Here is a 23,678-nt window from a genome sequence, read left to right on the forward strand (position 1 = left end):
CAAGACAGAGATCCCATAAAGCTTTGTACAAAGTCCCAGACTCAGCCCTGAACTGAACCTGTGAGGAAATGACCCCAAAGAGCAAGTTGAAGGTTTTGAGAATGGAACCGTGGGGTAGGCCACCGACTGCTGGGGTCACAGACTGGCCTTCCCCAGGGCCGGTGTGAGCTGGACGCAAACACATCACACAGACTTTGGAAAACGAACTCATGGCTCACGCCTGTAACTCAGCACTTTCTGAGGCTGAGGTGGGAGGATCTCTTGAGTTCAGGAGTTTAAAACCAACATGGAAACATGGCAAAACCCAATCTCTACCAAAAAAAAATACAAAAATGAGTTGGTGTGGTGGCACATGCCTGTAGTCCCAGCTACTCAGGTAGCTGCTGTGGAAGGATCACTTGAGCCCAGGAGGCTGAGGCTGTAGTGAGCCAAGATCACACCACTGCATTCCCTCCTGGGTAACAGAGTCAAGAAAGAAAAGAAAAGAAAGAGAGAGAGAGAGAGAAAAAAAGAAGGAAGGGAGGAAGGAAAAGAAAAGAAAAAAAAAAGAAAAGAAAGAAAGAGAGAGAGAAAGAAAGAAGGAAGGAAGGAAAGAAAAGAAAAGAAAAGAAAAGAAAAAATGAAAAACCAAAGTCACATGGGAACCGCAGCCCACAGGAGGCAGGTCTGGACTTGTGGTCTGACCCTAACCAGACTGACTACTAGCAAAACAAAAAGATCAGTGTTGTCCAGTGGATTTTAGTAGAATCCAGAGTCTTATTAAAAAATATTCAGATATAGATCCAAGATAGCCGACCACTAACACCTCGGGATTGTAGCTCCCAGTGAAAGCTCAGAGAATGAGACGACGCCACACTTTTAGATGAATTTTCGTCACTCACGGATCAGCCGATTCCCAGTGGAGGAGCCCCACGGGTCGCCAGCACGACTCTCGTGGCCACCGCAGAGGTTTTGCCGGCGTCTCGGCGCAGCAGCTCTTCATGCAGAGCCGACGGGACTGCTTCCCCTACTGACCGGAGTTCAGAGCTCCAGGAAGTCAAAGCCGCTTGTTGCGGACTCAAGAGGGAAGCCAGACCAGAGATTCCCGGGCAGAAGAGCACCATCAGTCTTATCGCTGCTATTTAGGCCGCCACAGTGGGTTGCTTGGATCCCAGCACTGGGAATCAATAAGTCGGACGTCGACTCAGAAACCTAATTAGAAAGGCGGGTCATCTACAATGAAGGGGAAAAAACAGCCTAAGAAGGCCGAGTATACTCAAAATCAGAACCCATCAGCAACGGAACAAGCCCTGATGGAAAAGGACTCATCAGCAACCGAACAAGCCCTGATGGAAAAGGACTCATCAGCAGCAGAACAAGTCCTGATGGAAAAGGACTGTGTTCCATTATCTGAAGTAGGCTTTAAAAGGTGGATGATGAGAAACTTCTGGGAGTTAAAGGAACTTGTTCTAACCCAATGTAAAGAAACTAAGAACTTGGAAAAAAGGTTCGATGAAATGTTGAAAAGAATAGACAATATAGAGAGGAATACAAATGAACTTATGGAGTTGAAAAATACAACACGAGAACTTAGTGAAATATGTACAAGCTTAAACAGCCGAATGGATCAAGCAGAAGAAAGGGTATCAGAGGTAGAAGACCAACTTAATGAAACAAAACGACAAGACAAGAATAGAGAAAAAAGGATAAAAAGGAATGAGCAAAGTCTCCAAGCAATATGGGACTATGTGAAAAGACCTAATATACGCTTGATTGGTGTACCTGAATGTGACGGAGAGAATCAATTCAAGCTGGAAAATACTCTCCAGGACATTATCCAGGAAAATTTTCCTAATTTAGCAAAGCAGGACACTATTCAACCCCAGGCAATACAGAGAACACCACAAAGATATTCCTCAAGAAGACCAACCCCAAGGCACATAATCGTTAGATTCACCAGGATCGAAACGAAGGAGAAAATATTAAGGGCAGCCAGAGAGAAAGATCAAGTTACCCATAAAGGGAAGCCTATTAGGCTTACAGCAGATCTCTCAGCGGAAACCCTACAAGCTAGAAGAGAGTGGGGGCCAATATTCAATATCCTTAAAGAACAGAACTTTCAGCCCAGAATTTCATATCCTGCCAATTTAAGCTTTACAATTGAAGGAAAATAAAATCTTTTAGGAACAAGCAAGTACTCAGAGATTTTATTACCACCAAGCCTGCCTTACAAGAACTTCTAAAAGAAGCATTATACATAGAAAGGAACAACCAGTATGAGCCTTTCTAAAAATACACCAAAAAGTAAAGAGCATTAACATAAAGAAGAATTTACATCAACAAAAGGATAAAATAGCCAGTTAATATCAAATGGCAGTAACCCTAAATTTCAATCAACTAAATCCCCCAATCAAAAGATACAGACAAAATCTAACGGTATATCTAAAGATATACAAAGACTCAAAATAAAGGGTTGGAAAAAAACTTACCAATTAAATGGAAAGCAAAAATAAATAAATAAAAAGCAGGAGTTGCAATTCTCACAATTAATAAAATAGATTTCAAAGCTACAAGGATACAAGGGTAAAAGGATTAATGTAATAATAAGAGATCTGAACACCCAGATACACCCATAATGAGATTTAGATTCAATGAGACAGAAAATTGCTAACGATATCCAGGACTTGAACTCAGATCCAGAACAAATAAACTCAATAGAGCTCTCCATTTTAAACACACAAAATATATATTATCCACTTTAAACACACAAAATATTGATCGGCCATTATTGACACCCATTTTAGGAATGAAGTAATATTTCTTTTTCCCTCTTTTTCTTTCTCTTTCTTCTTAAAAATAAAACAAAACAAAAATTATGTAAATAAAATATAAGAATATAACCAACACCAAAATACCATAGAATAATTCACAATAAAAACATTATATTTTAGCCAGGCGAGGTGGCTCTCACCTGTAATCCCAGTGCCTTGGGAGGCGGAAGTGAGGATTGCTTGAGGCCAGGAGTTCAAGACCAGCCTGGGCAAATAGTGAGACCTTGTTTACAAAAAATTTAAAAATTAGCCCGGTGTGGTGGTACAGGCCTGTCAGGAGGTTAATATGGTAGAATTATTTGAGCCTAAGAGTTCAAGACTGCAGTGAGCCATGATCGTGCCACCGCATTCCAGCTTGGGTGATAGAGCAAAACCTATTCTCTAAAATAATTAATAAATTTTTAAAAATTTAGAGAGTGACTGGGTGCGGTGGCTCACACCTGTAATCCCAGCACTTTGGGAGGCGGAGGCTGGTGGATCACCTGATGTCAGGAGTTCGAGACCAGCCTGACAAATAAAAAAATATATATATATTCAAAATGTCTTTTTGATACAACCCAAAAGTACTCAAACAACAACAAAGAAACCCTTGAGAACTTGTAAGAGAAAAGGTAATTAACAGACGCGGGCTGTGAGATAATCTCAAAGATGATTAACAGATGCCGACTCTGACATAACCTCAATGCTGAGATGATCACATGGAGCATTGAAAACGGCTGTTGTAAACGTGTTCCATGAAGTAAAGACAAGAACTCTTAAAACAAATGCAAAGGTAAAAATGTTTGATTAAAAAACGTTAAAAACGAAAAATACAATAACAGAAAAAAATTCAGTGAATGGGCTCAACAGGAGAATGGTGAAGACAGAGTGTGGGAAGTAAAAGTTCCTCTTCAAAGTTTCCTTTCTTGTTAAAGAATAAATCATGGCCGGGTGCGGTGGCTCACGCCTGTAATCCCAGCACTTTGAGAGGCTGAGGCGGGTGGATCATGACATCAAGAGATCGAGACCATCCTGGTCAACATGGTGAAGCCCCGTCTCTACTAAAAATACAAAAAATTAGCTGGGCATGGTGGCGCGTGCCTGTAATCCCAGCTATTCAGGAGGCTGAGGCAGGAGAATTGCCTGAACCCAGGAGGCAGAGGTTGTGGTGAGCCGAGATCATGCCATTGCAGTCCAGCCTAGGTAACAAGAGTGAAACTCCATCTCAAAAAAAAAAAAAAAAAAGAATAAATCATAAGTGTGCTAATAACTATTTGTTAAGCCCTATCCTATGTAGCTGTTAAACATGCCATGCTTACAGGCACGTAATATATTCTATGTCCCTGTACTTTAACCAAGATATCTCTGTTGGACGTGCTCACAGGCATGTCCCAGCTCACAGCCTATGCCCCTTACCTGTTTAGTAAAGTTTCAAGTTGTTCACCAATTGGGTTTTAGTTTAGATTGTGAGGTCTGGCTCCAACCAATGGAAATCAGACATAGCAGTAAGGATGACCCCAGATGCCTAAGGGATAAATATGTCTGCTTTTCCTTTGTTTGTTGTACTCTTGTGGCAAGATGGCTAGTGAAGGTACCCTTCCTGCAGTCCAGGAAGTAAAAATTGCTTGCTGAGAGAATTGAACTATGGGGTGGATTTTGTCTCAGTGCTGATTTTTCTTTGAGGCACCAAGCATCTGTTTCCAACACAGAGGACAGGATGAGTGAACTTGAAGACCAATAGAAATTATTCAATATACATGACAGAGAGGGAAAAAATAGACAAACAAGAACAGAGCCTCAGAGACCTGTGGAATCATATCAGGAGGTATAACATTTGTTCATTGGAGTTGGAGAAGAGGAGGAGTAAAAGATTGGTACAGAAAGGGGTATTTGAAGAAATAATGACTGAAAATTTCCCAAATTTGGTAAAAATACACATTTACAGATTCAAGAAGCTCAGTGAATTTCCAAAAGATAAACTCAAAATAAACCAAGCCTGTATGTACCATGTTAAAACTGCTGAAAACCAAAAATAAAAACACTTAAAAAGCTTCAACCAAAAAAAAAAAAAAGATATTCCACAGAGAGACATACCCATTTGAACTGCACATTTCCCATCAGAAACCATGGTGGCCAGAAGATAATAAAGTGCTCAAGGACAAGAACTGCCAACCCAGAATTCTATATCCAGCAAAAGTGTTCTGCATGAATTAAGAAAAAATAAAGGCATTCTCAAACGAAGAGAAACTAAGAACATTAGACCCCAGCAAACATGCTCAGAAAGAAAAATGAGGCGGGAGGGAAATAATACCAGAGAGCAACTTGGAGACTCAGGAATGAGGAAAGGGCACCAGAGGCGGGAACATCTGGTAAACTTTTCTCCTCTTGCATTCTTTAAAATATGTTGAGAGCAAAAATTATAACTGCTGGGGTTTTCAATGTATATAAATGTAAAATATGTCACAGCTACAGCAGAAAGCAATGACAGCAAAGAGCTTACAGCATTGTAACATTTCTCTACATTTTACCTGAAGTGGTAAAATACTGATTTTATTATAAGTGGACAACGAAGTGTTTGACGTGTACCCCTGAAACGCTATGAAAAGGAGGCTGGTGGAGGGAGTGGAGGGGAGGGGCTAGGGACCCCGGGGCTTCCCAGAGCCATGTCCTTGCTGTCAGGGGTCCCAGACCTCCATTCCAGGGACTCACTCAGCACTCATCTTACTATCCCCCATCTGGTATGCCTGCCTGTTGCTCGGGGCTGGAAGTCAGAGGCCAAGCACGTTTTTCTTTGTGGAAAGAAAAGTGAGTAATTGGTACGTTTAGTGTAAACATATCAGGCGTGGCTGCACGGAGTGAAAATCACAGGCTCCAAGGACCCAGGAGGCCAGCTGCCTGCCCTCTCACTTGGATGAGGAAATGGTGGCCCTCCCACCTGGCTGCAGACTCCCCTCCAACCCAGCTCAGGCCTCCTCCCAACCTCGCCCCCACGTAGGCCTTCTTTCTTTTCACTTCCTCCCCGCTGTGACTTCCTTCTGCAGGGTTGATTGAGCTCCCTTAGCAGGCTGGGGGCAGGGGCGGGAGAGAGGGCTGCAGGGAGGGCTGGTGGAGAAGGAGGTGACACACTCCCTAGAGGCGAGTGGGGAGGGCAGGGCAGGAAATGGGGTTGGGGGCCCCACGTGGGGTGCTCCAATGAGCTCTTTCTCTGAGATCCCCCACAGATCCACACAAACAGGTCAACCACCAGGGCTGGTACCAGGCCACCCAAGGAGTGCAATGCAGAAATGGAGATCTGCCCGGGCAGCCAGGTGAGGGTGGGAAGGAGGGAGGGGTGCAAGGAGCTAGGGGAGCCTCCATCCCTCTCTGGCCTGGGCTGGCCTGGGCTTCACCCCATGCCCAGCAGCTGGGAGCACAGTTCCTCCCTCCTCTGCCATCCTCTGCATGGTGTGACCCCCCCCCCCCAGGGAGGGAGCTGAGGAGGTGGCGTTCTTGCTTTCCCGACTCACCCAAAGGAAGATTTCACAGCCCCTAGCAAGGGCTCCAAGGCAGGCTCACCTGTCACGCAGTCCAGGGACAGACTGACCACCGGCAGCCTTGGCTGGGCGGGGAGGGGGAGGGTTATGCTGAGAAGGGTCTTCCAGGCCCCCTGGGGGTGGGAAGAGGCTCAATATTCAAAGGACATGGAGCGAGAAAAACAGGGAAGCAATGATGGACTCAGGAAACCAGATAAAGAACTGTCATTCTAGTCCGTCCTGTGGCCCAGCAGTGAACGGCCTATTTAAAACAGCAGCTCTAACGCAGTGGGACGGTGGGAGGCAATGCCCTCATCTACCAAAACCAGCTGCGCCACCTTCCCAGACCACTCCAACCTCATTCCTCCATCCACCCCTCCCTACACCCCATGAAGGTCGCTGACCAGAGAGCAGTCAGATCGGGTCGGTGAGTGCCCTTACCCTCACTGAAGCTCCGCCCTGGACCCAGGGTCGGCACTCCCTCAGAGCATGCCACTCTTCTTTCTGACACTTCACATGTTTCCTTCCCTGCTCAGTTCATGGTTTCCGCACCCACCCAAACGGAGCCACGAGATGTGTCTCCAAGGAAAGTTGGGGCAGCCTTCCTCACCCTTGGTTCCTGTGACTTGGTTTCCATGGGGGTTTTCTAAGCTCAGGGACCCTAAGCCTCCATCAGATCTAATTACCCACCCTGTCTGAGCACATCTGTGTTGCCCCTGTGCCCCTTGATCCCCCCAAACCCTGCCCACACAGTTTCCATCTTGAAGGGTCAGCCCATAGGCTCGCCCACGAGGCCCACCTGTTCCCTTCACCCCACTACATCTCTACCGGTGGGTTCCATCTGGGCCCTAGTGAGGCACTTCGCACATGAATGTGTCCCGTGGGTGGCATCTGGGGCCTCCCCCCACAGTGAGGAGGGTGATGACTGTGCAGAGCTCACTGGGCCTCAGGGTACGGGCCTGGGTGACACAGAACACAGGGACAGTGGGTGAAAGTGAGCTGCAGGGACAGTGCGTGAAAGTGAGCTGCGATACCTCTGCTAGGATGGAGGCGGGCAAGCTCTTCCCTGGAGGGCAGACCGTATGTGTTTCGGGCTTTGCTGGCCGCATGGTCTCTGCCGTGACTACTCAGCTCTGCCGCTGTGGCAGCAGAGCGGCCATAGACCTTCTGTAAGTGAATGAGTATGACTGTTCCAATAAAACTTTATTGATGAAAGCAGGTGGAGGGCCAGCCTCAGGGCAAAGGGCCGAAATTTGTAGGTCTCCTTTCTGTTCTACACCAGTGACTCTCTGACGAGGAATGGGGCGTGGGGAGTGGACAGTGTGTGGGGGAAGGGTGGCACACAGGCGTGTGGGAATGGCCCGGACATGGAGAACACTGGAGGTGGGGAAGAGCTAGAGAAGCTGAGCACTGACACTGACCCCTGGGCGACCCTAGGTCTCTCCACAGCCTCCTCTCTTAGTCTCTCCCTCCAGTTTCAAAATGACTCCTCCTCTGAGGGGACTCAGGCTCCCCACCTGGCTCCCCAGTTCCCACGGGAAACCCCAAGTGGGTGTTCCAGCCTCTGCCCCACCAGGTACCCCTGGAAGGCAGCACCCCCAGGCAGGGACCTTTCCCCCCGCCCCTCCCTTCTCCTGTTCTGGGTCCTGGCCAAGAGACAACCTCTCAGCTCAGAGGGACGTGACCAGGAAGGTCCGGCCCCCTCCACCCAGGAAGCCCCTGCAGGCTGGAGGGCGGCCCTCCCTCTTCCCTCGCCCTGTTAGTTTTTCTTTCTGATAGAAACAGCAGCAACTCTCACACACACAGGAGCTGGGCAGGTGAGTGGCCCGAATGCTGGGCTGCAGAAAGCTGGGCTGCAGCCCAAGGCACCAGCTGGGCAGGGGACTGCACAGCCTCAGGTCAGTTCCTGAAAGGCATCGTTTTCCACTTGTAAATGGGGTGACAGGTCTGTTTCCCAGGCATAGTGGATGCAGTGTGGGGACTGCAGAGCCTGGGAACATGGGTGGCAGAGGGGATGGGGCCCAGAGACTGCTGAGGGAGGAGGGTGTAGGGACAGTGAGGCTGGTGAATGGGGCAGGGGCAGAGGGCGGGTGGGGGCTTGAGGCCCAGCTAGGCTGGTGAATGTCGGGAGGGCAGATGCAATGATAAGCATTTCCTCCCCGGGCCAGCAGAGCAGGGGTGGGGCTGAGCGGGTCTCTTACTCCGATTTGGGTGGGACCCGGTGAAGTCACACGTGGGGGAGACCTGGCAGGGCCGACAGCCTTGCCTGACCCTTTCACACTTTAGCAGCAGCAATTCCAAGCCCAGAAAGGCTGCACGGCCGGGGAGAACAGAGGCCCCAGAAGGCTCTTCACTGCAGTCTCCACGAGATAGGACAGAGGACATTTTAACATGTCAACTGTTTTCTGTCTTTTCCAAATTGTCTATGGTAGCCATGTATCAATTTTATAATCAGAAAAGCATGTTATTATAAATCAAGTTAAATGGCTCCAAAGGAAAGCACCCAGACCCCGGAAGCCTGCCGCTCTCTAGCTGGGGAAAGGGACGAAGTGTAAGGAAAAGGAACGGAAAGCTGGAAGGACCCCTGGGTGCCACCCGGGCACCGGGAAGAGGCTCCGTGCTGGGCGAGGCTGGTCTCCTACCCACCCCAGCACAAGACTTGCTGAAATCCAGACCTGGCAACCTCCCCCCGCAGCCTCTTCCCCTTGCCCCACCCCCGCCCTCACCACTTCCTCTCCATGGTCCCTGGGAAATACAGCACGATTATTTTTATTGCAAGAGTTTCCCAATGGGGGAACTCCACTGTTAGGGGAAGCAGCAATGGAGGAAGGGTTACAGTGCCCTGACATAAACTGGTTATAAGTAATGTATAAAAGAAATGGGGAGGAAGGCCTCTCTATGCCAGCATGTCCCCAGGAGCAGAGTGACCTAAGCTCCCATAGGCTAAACATAGTGGCCGAGGACATCACACTCCCTTGAAGCACAGGAACGGAGCAGGCCTGCAGGCTCCTTGCCGAGCCCGCTCCCACCAGCTGCACTGTCTATTGATAAACACACGCTTTTAGCTCTTGAGAAAGCCACGTACACAGCCACTGCTGTCAGTCTTCGTTCGGCGCACAGCCTCCCTCCACCGATTCACGCTGCCACCTGCACTATAGAAAAAAGTGATTGTGGCCGGGCGTGATGGCTCACGCCTGTAATCCCAGCACTTTGGGAGGCCGAGGCGGGTGGATCACGAGGTCAAGAGATCGAGACCATCCTGGTCAACATGGTGAAACCCCGTCTCTACTAAAAATACAAAAAATTAGCTGGGCAAGGTGGCGCGTGCCTGTAATCCCAGCTACTCAGGAGGCTGAGGCAGGAGAATTGCCTGAACCCAGGAGGCGGAGGTTGCGGTGAGCCGAGATCGCGCCATTGCACTTCAACCTGGGTGACAAGAGCGAAACTCCGTCTCAAAAAAAAAAAAGCGATTGTGTTCAATAAATACGGTGGACACCAGAGCTCGGGCCGCTGCTTCCTCCAGTTCAAGCAGTGGCCCCCTGGTCCCACTTATGCATTCTCAACCTGTCTTTTTCTCATTCCTTTGTCGCCACCGAACTCGGGGTACCCACGGCTGGTGTGTGGGGGCTGGCCCCCTACACTCTACAGCCCAAAAGATTTGCATCTGAGCTTCATGTAGCATCCTTGGGCGTGGACAGGCAGAACCGGGCCATCCCCGTCCCTGTACACAGAGGCCACCTCCCAGGAGCCAAGAGGGAGGAATGCGAGCCGAGCCTCTTCTCGGAAATTCGCTATGGGAATGTGTGGGTTATGGAGATGCCCGACTGCAAACCGTTCTGCAGGCACCCAAACGATCATTTGTAACCCCAGACGACCCTGAACCAGAGCCAAAGGCTACAGGTCGCTGGGGCAGAGGCCTCCCGAAACCAGCTGTCCCCTCCCGGCCTAGGCGCACCAGGGCCACGTCCAGCAGGGGGAGGGGAAATCCCTTGGTGGGACAGTGAGACTGGGAGTCAACCGCACCCAAGTGCCACCGCGTCCACCCGGCACCCGCGACCCCCGAATCCGGACCCCCGGCGGGCAGTGGCTCACCTTCTCCTAGCCCCGGGTTCCGGGAGAACTGCCGGGAGGTGGCCGGGGTCACCCTTGTGGAATCAGGCCTGGCAGAGGCTGGGGGGCCGGGCTTCGCACCTGCCCCAGTCTCCCAATCCGTGGCCCGGGGGATGGAGCCGCGGAGGCTGCCGCAGGTCCCAGCAGGTGCCCTGGAGCGTGGCGCCTCCTTCCCTGAGCCTCTTCCCTGGGCACGAGGGTGGGTCCCGAAGACGGAGGACGCCGCCTCTCCTTCCCCCCCGCCTCCCCCCGCCCACACCGCTGCTAGGAGCTGCTTGGCAGGTGCGCGGAGCCTCCCCCGCCGCCGACACCGCGACCCGGCCCAGGTCCCGCCCCCAGCCCTACTCCTTGGCGTTTGCTCCCGGCCGGGCGCCACTGAGCAGGTGCCAGGAAGTAGCCGCTTCCTGGAGCTCTTCATGTGGGTCCTCAGAAAACCCCCTGGCAGCCCCATTGTAGAGACAGGGAAACTGAGGCTCAGGAAGGGCGGACCTTGCCCAAAACCTGCAGTGCGCAGGGGGCGGGGATTCCCCGCTCCGAGCCCGGCCGCCTCCCTGGGGCGCGCGAAGGTAGTTTCCTTCCCCGGGAAGCGCAGGGGGCCAGAGACCCGCGCTCAGACCAGGCGGGGGCTGCGCGGGACAGCGGCCGGGAGGGCTGGGAGGGCGTCGGGGGGCCGGGTGCTCCAGGCTGGGCTCCTGGCCTGTGGATGGGGCCTCGCGACGCGTCCGGGCTGCCGGAGCGGGAGCCGGAGGAGGAGCAGGGGCGCCAGCGCCCTGGGTGGACGTCGCCGTCCCTCCTAAGGCGCAGCCGGTGCTTTGGGACCCGGCTGGTTCCCCGGGTCTCTTGGGGTCTCTCGGGTGCAGAGGCTGAGGCCCGGGCTCCGCAGTAACCCAGGGCGGCCGCGAGGAAGCAGCGCCCTCAGGTGACTCGGGAATGGGTCAGAGGAGCCCCGAGAAGGATGTAGCAGAGTGACGGGCCGGGGCCGGCGGAGGGCGGGGAGGGCGCTCTGGGAAGGCCAGGCCAGGGCGAGGCTTTCAGGGTCAAGGCCTGCCCACCCTATCCCGTCCCCTGGGGAGGTGAGGGGAGCAGTGAGCAGAGGGGCCCGGGTGGAGAAGGCTCTCCTGGCCAGGGGCGGGGCAGGAGCCCAGGTGGGGACTTGGGGTGGCTGAGGGGACCCTCGGGCTGCAGGGACAGGGAGGGGAGCTAGGGGTGTGGCTTGGGCAGGTGCTGGGAGACCCCGGATGCCCTTTATTCTGAAGGGGGGTGTGCTGCCTGGGGCCTCCGGGACCTAGAAATCCATTTCAAGAGTTTCAGGAGTTTGAGGTGGAAACAAAAGCCCTGCACAGATGAAAACGTGGCAGTGGCAGAGTGTGGGGTAAGAGCCATGGAGAGAGGAGGCCATGGAGGCGGACCATGGGACAGCGGGAGGGAACCAGGATTTTTAAAAACACATCTGAGATGCGTCTGTTTTCCTTTCCCAGAGAAAGTGTGGGCAGAAGCCTGCACTGGCAGAGCTGAGGGAGGAAGGCGGGGCAAAGCGGCATCTCCCTGTTTCTGACCTGAGACCCGGAGATCGGGAGGCAGATAAGCCAGAGAAGCTGAGCAGCCCTGACCCCAGGGCCCCCGGTGCTCCTTGGAGCGTGGAATCACTGCCAGGTCATCACTCCCTGCTGTCGGGCACCAGACGTGGGCCGTGTGCTGGCATCAGGCTGTTGCAGGACTGAACCCGCAATGCCTCAAAGGTGGTTCAGTCCAGACTGCCTTCTGGAGGCCTGGCTGGCTGACACTTTGCATGGCTCCTGGAGAAGGGGGATGTGAGTGGAGTCTACGGGTCATGGCCATGTCCTGGGGGCCACCTCTGAGGCAGGGCCAGGCTGGGGTGGGGAGGGGCTGGAGACGGGCTGCCAGTTCCGCCTCTCACAGGTGGTCTTCATGCCTGGGAAGCCATTGGGGACTTGGGAAAATGCAGGAGGCTGGGTCCTGCCCCAGGGCCTCTCACTCAGCAGGTCTGGGTGGGGCCTGAGACTGGACAACACAGGTCCCAGGTGAGGCGGGTGTGGCCCAGTGCTGTGCGGCTCTGGACCTAGTCCTCCCGGCACCCGGGGCCTGGGCTTGGGACAGAGCTGTGATGCAGGCAGGCCGTTCCCCCTGTTTTCTGGGGACATTACATCCTCTTAGCTCAGAACATGCAGGCATCCAGGATTGTTGTTCACATCCCTCCTCCATGCTCTTTTTGAGAACTTTCACCAGGTATGTCAGGAGCTGCGCCTCCACCAGGGAGGCCCAAGTGGAAAGCCTCTTCCTTGTCCTCCAGGAGAAAGGAAAACCTACAGCTACAGTTCCAGGGACAAGAGCAATGCATGTGAGGTGTGGCAAGTCTCATGGTTCTACCGTGGAAATCAGAGATGGCTTCCTGGAGGCAGTGACACCTGGACAGGCTTCCCCACGGAAGGAGGGAAGTGAGTGGGAGGAGCCAAGTGGGAGGAACCCATCACTTAGTGGGAACTGCACATGCAGAACTGACAACCACCCCCACCCTAGGCCCAGAGCTCTCAGAGAGAGCTGGGCCCCTCGGGGGACACCACATAGTTCCCACTAGATCTTAGCTCTTGCCCCTGGGCAGTGCTGCTGAGACCTCTATGCCTGTCCCAGGCTGAACCAAGGTTTTCTGACTCTGAGTTGCTGCATTTTTACTAAGGGACGGAGGGACACTGCCCCCAACCCCCAGGGAGCTGAACCGGCTCTCCCATGGCTCGGCCCACAGCTCCAGCTGCAGGGATGTCAGAGGATCAGAAAACTCCTTTCCACCTTTAAATCAGCGGCTGGCAGAGTCCGTGGAGCTCCTGGGGGGCTGGGAGACAGGCAGGAAGCCCCCCAGGCAGGCGGGCAGGGGCCCATGCGGGAAGGTTGACCTTTGATCCCCCTCTGATGGCCCAATGGGAACTGTGAGCACCCAGACACCCGCTGGGAAAGGGCTGAAGCTGGAGCAGCCACAGCGGTGTCCTCTCTCGTAGTAGTGGTCCTGAAACAGAGACATGGTCAGGGCGGCGTGCTGAAAGGCATTGCTGAATGAGGCCTCCGACTGTCCTAGAGCCAGCATACACCACTCCAGGGGCAGAGAGGGGAGAGCAGGAGCAGGAGCGATTCCAGGGCAGAGGCAGGCTCTGAATCTGTGGAGATCCTCCCTGAGGCACCCTCTGCACCTGTAGGGTCCAAGCCCAGCGCTGGCTCTGCAAGGATACGGCCACTCATACTGTGCACCTCAGCATGGGGCATCTGTGGGTCTCTCTGAAGGTGGGCACCTGGGCAGCCTTCCTGAGGGGTCACAGCACCCCTGCAGGCATCAGAGATTCCCTCTGTCCCTTTCACCGCTGGCCATGGCTGGGGCAGAGCAGCACCGCGTGGTTTGGCTCTGGACAGCCGTGATGTCTGCAGGGACCTCCCCTCGCTCCCTCTCTGCACCCTGAGGCTTCACCTGTTGGTCAGAAAGTGGCAGCAGAATCCAAAATAAGAGTGCAGCATGTCACCTACCAGCTCCAGCCCCTGGGGGCCGAGTGGGGACTTGGTGCTTCCATCCAGCAGAGGCCCTGATGTTCAGCTGCACCAGAGACACCCAGGCAGGGCGTCACCTGCATGGTCAGCTGCAGGGCTGGGCTGGGGTTGGTAACCACTGCCGTCTCTCGGCCCGCAGCATCCTCGCACGTGCTGCTTTGGTCCTGACGGGCAGGGTCCGGGCCTCTCATTAGACCAGGGTTTCTCCCCACGAGGCCCGGAGAGGAGCCTTCTGGCCACTCCTGGTTCCAACAGGAGGAGAGCAGCAGGCCTGAGCTTTGTATATACACCAACTGCCAAACCTTTGTATATACACCAACTGCCAAACCTTTGTATCACCGTGTCTTTCCTGAAACTTCTCTTTAGAAAGCTTCTGTTTGTATGTGCAAGACAGTGCACATGTGAGCATGTCAGTTACAGCAGGAGATGGGGAACAAGCCACGTGGGAACTGATGGAGCCACAGCCACATCCAGTGTCCTCTGCAGCCGCTGTGGACTGCCGGGGGAGTGGGGGCAAATGCCGAGATCTTTATGACATGAGAGAAGCCAGGCGTGGAGCAGGGAAGTGTTAGGTTTAATTGGTGTGAACGACAGGATCACCGGAAAATACTGTTTTCATAGATAAAACTCTTTTTGTATAAAAGTCTGTAAAATGGCGATAGGAAATCTGTAATCATGATTTCAAGTGGGAGGGAATATGGGGTCAGGGGAGGATGGGAAACTGTTCACTGCAAACAGCTTTTCCACTGGGATCAAAGGGTGGCTGACTCTGCCACTTCTACCTGAGGCACTCGAAAGACAGCACAGGCAAGAGTGTCATCGAATCTCTCCTTTTCCTCCTGAAGACAGATAAAAATGCCCACGTGAAAGATGCCCTCCCTGTACCAGGAAAAGAGATATTCTCTACAGGGAGGTAAGTCATAGCTGACAGAATTCTGTATAGACAGACATTAATTAAAGTAATTCCAGCCGGGCGCAGTGTCTCAAGCCTGTAATCCCAGCACTTTGGGAGGCCGAGGCAGGTGAATCACGAGGTCAAGAGATCGAGACCATCCTGGCCAACATGGTGAAACCCCGTCTCTACTAAAAATATAAAAAATTAGCTGGGCACGGTGGCACGTGCCTGTAATCCCAGCTACTCAGGAGGCTGAGGCAGGAGAATTGCCTGAACCCAGGAGGTGGAGGTTGCGGTGAGCCGAGATCGCGCCATTGCACTCCAGCCTGGGCAACAAGAGCAAAACTCCGTCTCAAAAAAAACAAAAAAAAGTAATTCCTGTCTTCCTGAAGCCTCCCCATCCGGTTTACTTTCCACGACTGCCCCTTTGTTCAAGCTTGTGCAAAAGCACATGGGTTTCATCACTTCTTTGGGTCTTTGCTTCCTATGAGGCTCCCGTGTCACATAGAAGTTAATTACATTTGTATCCATTTCTCCTGCCAATCCACCTTATTTCAATTTAATTCTCAGGCCCAGCCAGGACCCTAAGAGGAGGGAGGTAGATATTTGCCTCCTATATTAATTTTTTTTCCAGCTTTTAATTGCTTTTTTTTAATTGCATTTTAGGTTTTGGGGTACATGTGAAGAACATGCAAGATAGTTGCATAGGTACACACGTGGCAGTGTGATTTGCTGCCTTCCTCCCCTTCACCCACGTCTGGCATTTCTCCCCATGCCATCTCTCCCCAACTCCCCACCCCGCCCTGTCCCTCCCCTATTCCCCCCAACAGACCCCAGTGTGTAGTGCTCCCCTCCCTGTGTCCATGTGTTCTCATTGTTCAATACCCACCCATGAGTGAGAACATGCCTTGTTTGATTTTCTGTTATTGTGTCAGTTTGCTGAGAATGATGGTTTCCAGGTTCATCTATGTCCCTACAGAGGACACGAACTCATCGTTTTTGATGTCTGCATAATATTCCCTGGTGTATATGTGCCACATTTTCCCAATCCAGTCTATCATCGATGGGCATTTGGGTTGGTTCCAGGTCTTTGCTATTGTAAACAGTGCTGCAATGAACATTCGTGTGCATGTGTCCTTATAGTAGAACGATTTATAGTCCTTTGGATATATACCCAGTAATGGGATTGCTGGGTCAAATGGAATTTCTATTTCTAGGGTCTTGAGGAATCGCCACACTGTCTTCCACAATGGTTGAACTAATTTACACTCCCACTAGCAGTGTAAAAGTGTTCCTGTTTCTCCACATCCTCTCCAGCATCTGCTGTCTCCAGATTTTTTAATGATCGCCATTCTAACTGGTGTGAGATGGTATCTCAATGTGGTTTGGATTTGCATCTCTCTGATGACCAGTGACGATGAGCATAAAAACAGGGAACACTTCATGAATTTGTGTGTCATGCTTGCGCAGGGGCCATGCTAATCTTCTCTGTATCGTTCCAGCGTTAGCATATGTGCTGCCGAAGTGAGCGCTATCTTAATTTTTAAAAAGAAAATCTGGGGCCAGTTGTGGTGGCTCACGCCCATCATCTCAGCATTGTGGGAGGACTGCTTGAGCCCAGGAGTTCAAGAACAGTCTGGGGAACATAGGGAGATTGTGTCTCTAAAACAAAAACTTAGCGGGGTGTGGTGGCACATGCCTGTGTCCCCAGCTATTCAGGAGGCTGAGGTGGGAGGATCACTTGAGCCCAGGAGGTCACCATTACAGTCAGGTATGATTGCACCACTGTTCCAGCCTGGGCAACAGAGTGAACCCTGTCTCTTAAAATTTTTTGTTTAATTAATTAGTTACCTGATTATCACAGTTCCTTATTGTTGAGGGATTTTCTGCTGCGGTCCTTCTGCAGCCCCACCCATACATGAATGGCTTCTTTTGAAGCTTCCTCCTTTGTACATGGGGCAAGTAAAAAAGTTCTTCTTCAAAGTTTCCTTTTTTGTTAAAAGAATGAACTTGCAAATAACTCTTTGTGAAGCCCTATCCTATGCAGCTGGTAGACATGCCATGCTTACAGGTATGTAGTATATTCTATGTCCTTGTACTTTAACCAAGATGTCTGTGCTGGGCGTGCTCACAGGCATGCCCCAGCTTGCAGCCTGTGTCCCTTACCCGTTTAGAAAAGTTTTAAGTTATTAGTCAATCAGGTTTTAGTTTAGATTGTGAGGTCTGGCTCCAGCCAATGGAGATCAGACACAGCAATAAGGACAACCCCAAATGCATAAGGGATAAATATGCCTGCTTCTCATCTGTTGGTTGTACTCTCGTGGCAAGATGGCTAGCAAGGGTACCCTTCCTGCAGTACAGGAAGTAAAAAACTGCTTGCTGAGAGATCCTGTCTCAGTGTTGATTTTTCTTTGTGGCCCTAAGCATGTTTCCAACATACAGGTGAGTATCTTTGCCTCTGTCTTACTGTTTTGTGCTGCTGTAACAAAATACCACAGACTTCGTAATTTATATAATGAACAGCAATTTATTGGCTTATGGTTCTGGAGCCTGGGAAGTCCAAGACTAAAGGGCCAGCAGCTGGCAAGGACCTTCTTGCTGTGTCATCCCACAGTGGAACAGCAAAGAGAGGGCAAGAGTGTGCCAAAAGGGGGACAAACTAGTCCTTTCATAAAAAATACGTTGACAACAAACGCACGCCCATGACAACAACATTAATCATTCCCGACAGTGGGGTCCTCGTGGCCTAATCACTTTTTCAAGGTACTACATTTTAACACCGGTATGACAGGAATTAAATTTCAACAGAGGGGACCAACATTCAAACCACAGTGGTCTCAAATACTGGGCTGCCAGTGGAAGAGGAGGCTGATCTTTAAAAAATACAGGTTTTAAAAACAGGGACAATCCCATGAAGTAAGCTCGCACTGGAATAGGTAACAGGTAGAGGGATCCAGGTGGATAAAACAATAGACATTCCCTGCATCCAAAGCACATAAAGAGGAGCCCTTTCACCTCAAGAGTCGCTGGGTTCAGATGCTGAAGGCACCCTGAAGGAACTCCAGACACACCAGCCTCTGCAGTTTTCACAGCCAGCAGCGTTCCTAGGTAGACTGGTTGAGAACAAATCTTGTTGGAGAGAGTACAAAGAATGGCTTGTGAATGCTCGATAGGTCTTTCGATATGTAAGTAGACACGACTTCCAGCCTAGAGGCTATCACCTTGGGCTGTGAGTGGCTTGTGTGGTCATCTGTCCATCTCTCCGCTGGGCCAGAAACTTGACATCCTTTCTGAGAGGTGGCCCAGGCTCTGCCCGGGACCCGCTACTCTTCTCCAAAGTACAGTTTGTGTGGATGGGTTTTTACTGTGGATCCTGGGCAGGCAAATGCTGGTGCCCAGTGTGGGGAAGCAGGGTAGAGGTGTGGCCATTCCCTGCTGGGCGTGGACTTGGCAGCCTTCCTTTGTGTGTGTTCCATAGTTTCTTCTCCACATGTCAGCTTTGTGGCTCCATGAGAACAAGGCGCTCCTGGAGGACAGGCATTGCATCTTACCTGTGGCCTCTCTTCCCTAACGCACCCCAGCGCAGACAGCACGCGGTGCAAGCAGTCAGATGAGCACGGGACCCAGCCCGTCACCTCGGTGCTATGCTTCCCATGTAGGTGGAGCAATACTTCATTCTAAGCAACTGTTCTGAGAACCAAAAGGAACACTGTAAAAGAACAAATTGACATGAAGGGAAGGTCAGATGGACTAGGGTGGCCAGGCGCGATGTGGCTCATGCTGGTAATCCCAGCGCTTGGGAGGCTGAGGCGGGAGGATCGCTGGAGCTCAGGAGTTTGAGACCAGCCTGGGTAACACAGAGAGATCCCGGCTCTAGCAAAACATTGATAAAAATCAGCCGGGCGTGGCGGTGCCCACTGCTGGTCTCAGCCTTTTGACAGGCTGAGGCGGGAGGACCGCTGGAGCCCTGGAGGTCCGGGCTGCAGAGAGCCGATTTCGCCATTGCCTTGCAGCCTGGGACACAGCGCGGGCCTCCGTCTCAAATGCAGGATTTTAAGAGGCCAGCTCGACTGCCGCGGAGGTCGCGTCCTCTCCGCCCTCAACCCCGGCCCTGGGCCCCCCACGATCTAGACAGAAACTCGTTTCTCGTGCTCCGCGCCACCCCGGCCCTACTGCCTGTTCCTCCCCGGGGCGTCGGTGGAAGGCTGAGCAACGCGGTCGCGCATCCCCGACCCTGCGGCCGCCAGAGCCGCTTCCGGGCACTTCCGGCGCCCGTGGCTCCCGTTTCCGCCGGGCGGCGAGAGCGCCGGACCAGCTTCCGGTAGGCGCGTTCGCGGAGCTCCGCTGGGAAGATGGGGAAAGTGAGGGGGCTGCGCGCCCGCGTGCACCAGGCTGCCGTGAGGCCCAAGGGGGAGGCCGGCCCCGGCTCCGGCCCCGCGCCCCCTGCCCCGGAGGCGGCCCCTCCGCCGGCCTCGGCCGGGAGGAAGGTGAGTGGGGGCGCCGCGTGGGTGGGGTGGGTGAGCTGCGGGGCGCCGCCTCCGGGAGGGGTCGAGGCCGAGGCAGGAGGACCGTTTGAATCCACGAGGCGGAGGTTGTGGTTAGCCGAGCTCACGCCGCTCGACTCCAGCCTGGGCAACAGAGCAAGGTGCCGTCTCAAAGAAAACAGTTTCCATCTCGTTACTGATGTTTTCTGTTTGCTATGAGAACGTCGTCATACCTTCCTTTAGACACGGTCTCTTTGTCTCTTCTAGTCCCTGGAAGTACGAATATGGCTCCTATGAATTCTTTACCTGCGGGTACACGTGGGCTTCTCAAAGCAGTTTCTGTTGTGTGGCTCATGCTTTCCTCGTACTTTGAATGTATCGTTTGGGGTGTGTGTGTGTGTGTAAAATTGGGCATTTTGGATAGTCCTGTAGCAACCAGGGATTAGTATTTGCCTGACAAGTTTGTTTATTGACCTGGCACTGAACCATGTGGCCATGGTTCTCTCTCCTTGTCCCCTTCTGGCTGTGTGCAGCCTCTGATGTGCCCCCTTGCTCTTTTTTTCCTGTTTTTACCTTTTAGCCTGGCTACTTGGATCTCCTTAAGTTCCTTACTGGTCAGCAGTTATTCTTAATGCCTCCTGGGCCAGTGAGTTTTTGCCCTTTGCCACTGGATACCTCTGGCTTGGAGGTGGCTTTCAGGTTCAGCGTGTTTACATTTGCAACCTCCATTCTGCCCTCCGAGAGGCACCGCCAAGGACTAGTCACTTACAGAGTCCCTCTGCTCACTCTTGGGAGGGAGCGTCCTTGAACGTGCGTCCAGCCTCCAGACTGCCAGGGATGCGGCTTCCTGGGAGCCATTCCCTGGCCAGAGGGGCTTACTGTCTACCTAGGAGCCTTGGGCACCTTGCCCTCTGCACCCATCACCACCCAGAGTTCCTTCCTGGTCAACAGCACCCTTAGGCGTGAGATCCCTCACACCAGTTCCCGACAAAGTGAATCCCCTCTGGCAAAGCTGTGGAGTTCTTCCTCCTTGCAGCCTACCTCCCTGGACAGGAACTCCATGTCAGGACACCAGAGATGTGGCAGTAGCAGCTTCAACTCCCTAGTCACCTGCATTCCTCGAAACCTGTGCCCTGCTGGTGGCTGAGGTGGGGCTGATTGGGACCCAGTGTTGTGATGTCCCTGCCTGGGGTGGAAATTAGAAAATAGAATTATCAGACAGAAACCAAAAAAATAAGTGTCTCTGAAAAATTTTTATTTTTTATTATTTTATTTATTTATTTATTTATTTATTTTGAGACAGAGTCTTGCTCTGTCGCCAGGCTGGAGTGCAGTGGCACAATCTTGGCTCACTGCAACCTCCACCTCCTGGGTTCAAGTGATTCTTCTGCCTCAGCCTCCAGGGTAGCTGGGACCACAGGCATGTGCCGCCATGCCCAGCTATTTTTTGTATTTTTTTAGTAGAGACGGGGTTTCACCATGTTGGCCAGGATGGTCTCGAGCACTTGACCTCATGATCCGCCCGTCTCAGCCTCCCAAAGTGCTGGGATTCCAGGCCTGAGCCACCGCGCCCAGTCTGAAAATGCTGAAGACATAATTCAGGAATCATAGAAAGGAACAAAAAGCCCTTAAAAAGACTAGGCAAATTTGAAGAAAAAAGCAAGAGACGGAACTTCTATATCTGGAAAATATAGTTATTGAACTTGAACATGGAATAATCGGGTAGAAAGGATTTCCAGCATCTAATCAAATAATGGCATTGTAATCCTTGAAAGACATTCAAATGATGTAACACCAGCATTTTTTATGTTAAGCTCCAAAAATATGCATGAATGAGGTGTAAAGTGCCACCGTGGAGAATGTTCCAGGTACTGTGGGAAAAGCAGTCGTATGCTGTACGCCACCATACATTAATGATCTGGAAGGCTGCACACTCCACCCCTTGTCCCTACCTGATCCCTGTTTGCCTGTGAGACCTCAGCCTACCCGTGCTGCCTTAGCCATCTGCCCGCCCAGAGGAGGAAGGCTTCTGTGGTCTCCAGCACTGTTTCCCCGCAAGTCTGACATTTTCCCACGTACCGACTTTCTGTCCTTGCCACATAGGGATGAGAGCAAGGACTTCTCCGTCAGGTGCTGTGGGTGAGGGTGCCTGGGGAGCTGCAGTCCAGCCCAGCACCTCTTGTTATCCTGGCTGCCTTCTGTCTCTTCCTGTAATGTGAGGGAGGCCACATTTTACCTCCACCTTCAGGGTTTTTAGGTTGAGCCTGAGATTCAGACTCATGTAAGACAGATTAACAGGAGAAAAGCTTACAGATTTGTTGAAGTTTTGTGTGACATGGGAGCCTCCTAAGGAAATGTAGCCTCAAGGAAGTGGGAGGACCTTTGTGCTTCTGTGAAGGCGGGAGAGGCTGACAGGCAGTTGTAGGAAACTAAACCACTCTAGAGGCTGCAGGAGGGGAGTGGGTGTGTGACCAGGTCTGTCTGTACTGTGTTCTCCTGGCTCCTCTGATCTGTCCCTGATGATAAGATTGTTACTTTCCTTCTGGTGGAGGAGGGCATCTTCCTTGTGGGGATTTTTATCTCCTTTCAGGAAAAAGGGAGGAGCTGATGAGCCCTCTTGGCACCTGCTATATTTTAAGTGTCTTTAGCTCAAAATAATTCTTTGCCAAAGTGACATGTTTTGGGGTGGCGTCCTCTGACACCCTTGAGAAGCCTCTGTTTCGGTTGCCTTCCCTGCCAAGGTCAGTGAGGCTTCCATGTGAGTGGGCCGGGCAGCACGGAGCAGGGACTGGGCTTCTGTCTGCTCACAGTGTGGTCGGCAGCTGACTTGGAGGATCTGAAATCTTCATGTAGGGATGAGTGTGGCTCAGAAGCAGACCCGAAAAGAGGCCACTGAGATGAGCAGTTCCTATGGGATGTGGTCAGTCCGCGCTGAATGAGCCGGCAGCCTGGGAGCTGCACATCCTTCATCTGCTCAGCTTGGGTTTCTCCTGCGACACGGGAGAATGTTGTAGAAAGAATAAGACAAGACGGTTGGGAAGGAAATTTGGTTCTTGAGATACCGATCCTGACTCCTGAAGAACCAGGAGTGAAGCCCATCTGGTGATTTAAGGCAGGGAGCAGGTGGGCCTGGGCATTGTGGGTCTGCTCTGGAGCTCTGGGACTGGAGGCTCCTGCTCTGGGAGGTAAGGGTTATTTCCCTGAGGTCCTCATGGGCAGAGAAACTGGGGAATCTGGGTTCTTGTCTCCCATCTTCTCCTCACCTTTAATTTCCCTCTGAAATCACAGAGCAAGTCTCACACCTCTTCTTTCCTGCCTTTATTGTTGGGGACCTTAGGACTGGGCGTTCGTCGACACCAATATCTTTGCCAGGACCAAGATAGACCCCAGCGCCTTGGTGCAGAGGCTGGAGCTGGACGTGAGGAGCGCCGCTTCCGTCAGGAGAGGTGAGGCAGCCTGGAGTGCGCGGGTCGCCGTGCTCATGCCCAGCAGATCTGGGATCACTCACTCACATGCTGAGGTCTTTGCAACTTTCCAGCTAAGCTGTGCCTGACTGTCCTTGAGCAAGGGTCCCCTGGCAGTTTCTCAGGGTGATCCCCCAGAGTAGACTGCAGCTGTGGTTTTGCCCCTGGGCTGCATCTTGTCTCCCCAGCTCCCTGGGTCCTGGCAGCAGCGTGGGCTAAACTGTGCCTGGAGACTGAAGCCACAGGAGCTTGGGCTGCTTTGGTGACCAACAGGGTTTGAACTGTTTTCTCTCTATGTGCTGATTCTCTCATGGTCTGTATGTTTGGGCAGTTCGATCACTTTTCTTGAACAAGTGCTTTACGTGTTGCAAAGGTAAGCTCTTTATCATTTTGTACAGGCAACTCTTAAGGGTTTAGATCCGGAAGCCCAGTCGGGGTCCTGTCAGTTTCATCAGAGCCTGCACAGCCCCGCTTCCCGGTCTCTTGCTTGTGCCCCTTGCAGCCCTGAAGCACACATGGCAGCCTGGCCGGGGAGAGTCTGGGAACTCACACTCGCTCCAGTTTCCTGAGCACAGCGGGGAACACAGTCCCTTGTGCGTCCTGTGGAGTCAGGTGTTTCAGAGAATTCCAGGCCGCCGTGGTCAGCGCCGGCTGTGTTGGCTGCCCTGGCTGGAGGGTGGTGGCCAGTCACTCCACAGGGAAGGATCCAGGAAAGAGCTTCCTTCACTCATCTACAGGAGTCAGGGACACAAGGGACACTTTTTATGTCTTCATAGCCTCGTGGAGCCACGGGCTGGGGAGGGAGAGGGCTTGGCGTGTGGGTGCAGAGCTTGAGGCACCACGTGACAGTGAAGATGGGCCACCCGTTAAAAGCC

General features: G+C 52.4%; 3 protein-coding genes and 1 non-coding gene across 6 annotated transcripts in view; 2 read left to right on the forward strand and 2 right to left on the reverse strand.

Annotated features, from left to right (window-relative positions):
• ITGB2 (integrin subunit beta 2) overlaps positions 1 to 10,619 on the reverse strand; it is a 49,611-nt gene extending 38,992 nt beyond the window's left edge. For both annotated transcript variants that reach the window (XM_054249004.2, XM_054249003.2), the window contains exon 1: positions 10,394 to 10,619. The gene's annotated coding sequence lies outside the window, so the exon portion shown is untranslated. The remainder of the gene's footprint in view (positions 1 to 10,393) is intronic.
• On the forward strand, positions 7,223 to 17,240 carry LOC144580657 (uncharacterized). Its single transcript, XM_078358604.1, has 10 exons — positions 7,223 to 7,470; positions 7,584 to 7,738; positions 7,831 to 7,877; positions 9,950 to 10,161; positions 10,386 to 10,977; positions 11,890 to 12,064; positions 12,723 to 12,867; positions 14,806 to 14,873; positions 15,522 to 15,563; positions 16,073 to 17,240. Exons 1-8 carry the CDS (start codon positions 7,223 to 7,225, stop codon positions 14,825 to 14,827), a joined length of 1,596 nt encoding a protein of 531 aa, XP_078214730.1. The 3' UTR covers positions 14,828 to 14,873; positions 15,522 to 15,563; positions 16,073 to 17,240.
• On the reverse strand, positions 16,281 to 16,387 carry LOC128930400 (U6 spliceosomal RNA). Its single transcript, XR_008478366.2, has one exon. It is a non-coding gene; the product is annotated as a U6 spliceosomal RNA (small nuclear RNA).
• A 1,923-nt stretch (positions 17,241 to 19,163) lies between the features above and the next one.
• Positions 19,164 to 23,678, forward strand: part of SLX9 (SLX9 ribosome biogenesis factor) — a 49,530-nt gene continuing 45,015 nt past the window's right edge. For both annotated transcript variants that reach the window (XM_054249007.2, XM_054249008.2), the window contains exons 1-2: positions 19,164 to 19,342; positions 22,677 to 22,785. In XM_054249007.2, the coding sequence (XP_054104982.2) occupies positions 19,208 to 19,342; positions 22,677 to 22,785 (244 nt within the window). In that variant the 5' untranslated portion in view covers positions 19,164 to 19,207. The remainder of the gene's footprint in view (positions 19,343 to 22,676; positions 22,786 to 23,678) is intronic.

Source organism: Callithrix jacchus, chromosome 21 (assembly GCF_049354715.1).
Source record: "Callithrix jacchus isolate 240 chromosome 21, calJac240_pri, whole genome shotgun sequence".
NCBI classification, from domain to species: Eukaryota; Metazoa; Chordata; class Mammalia; order Primates; family Cebidae; genus Callithrix; species Callithrix jacchus.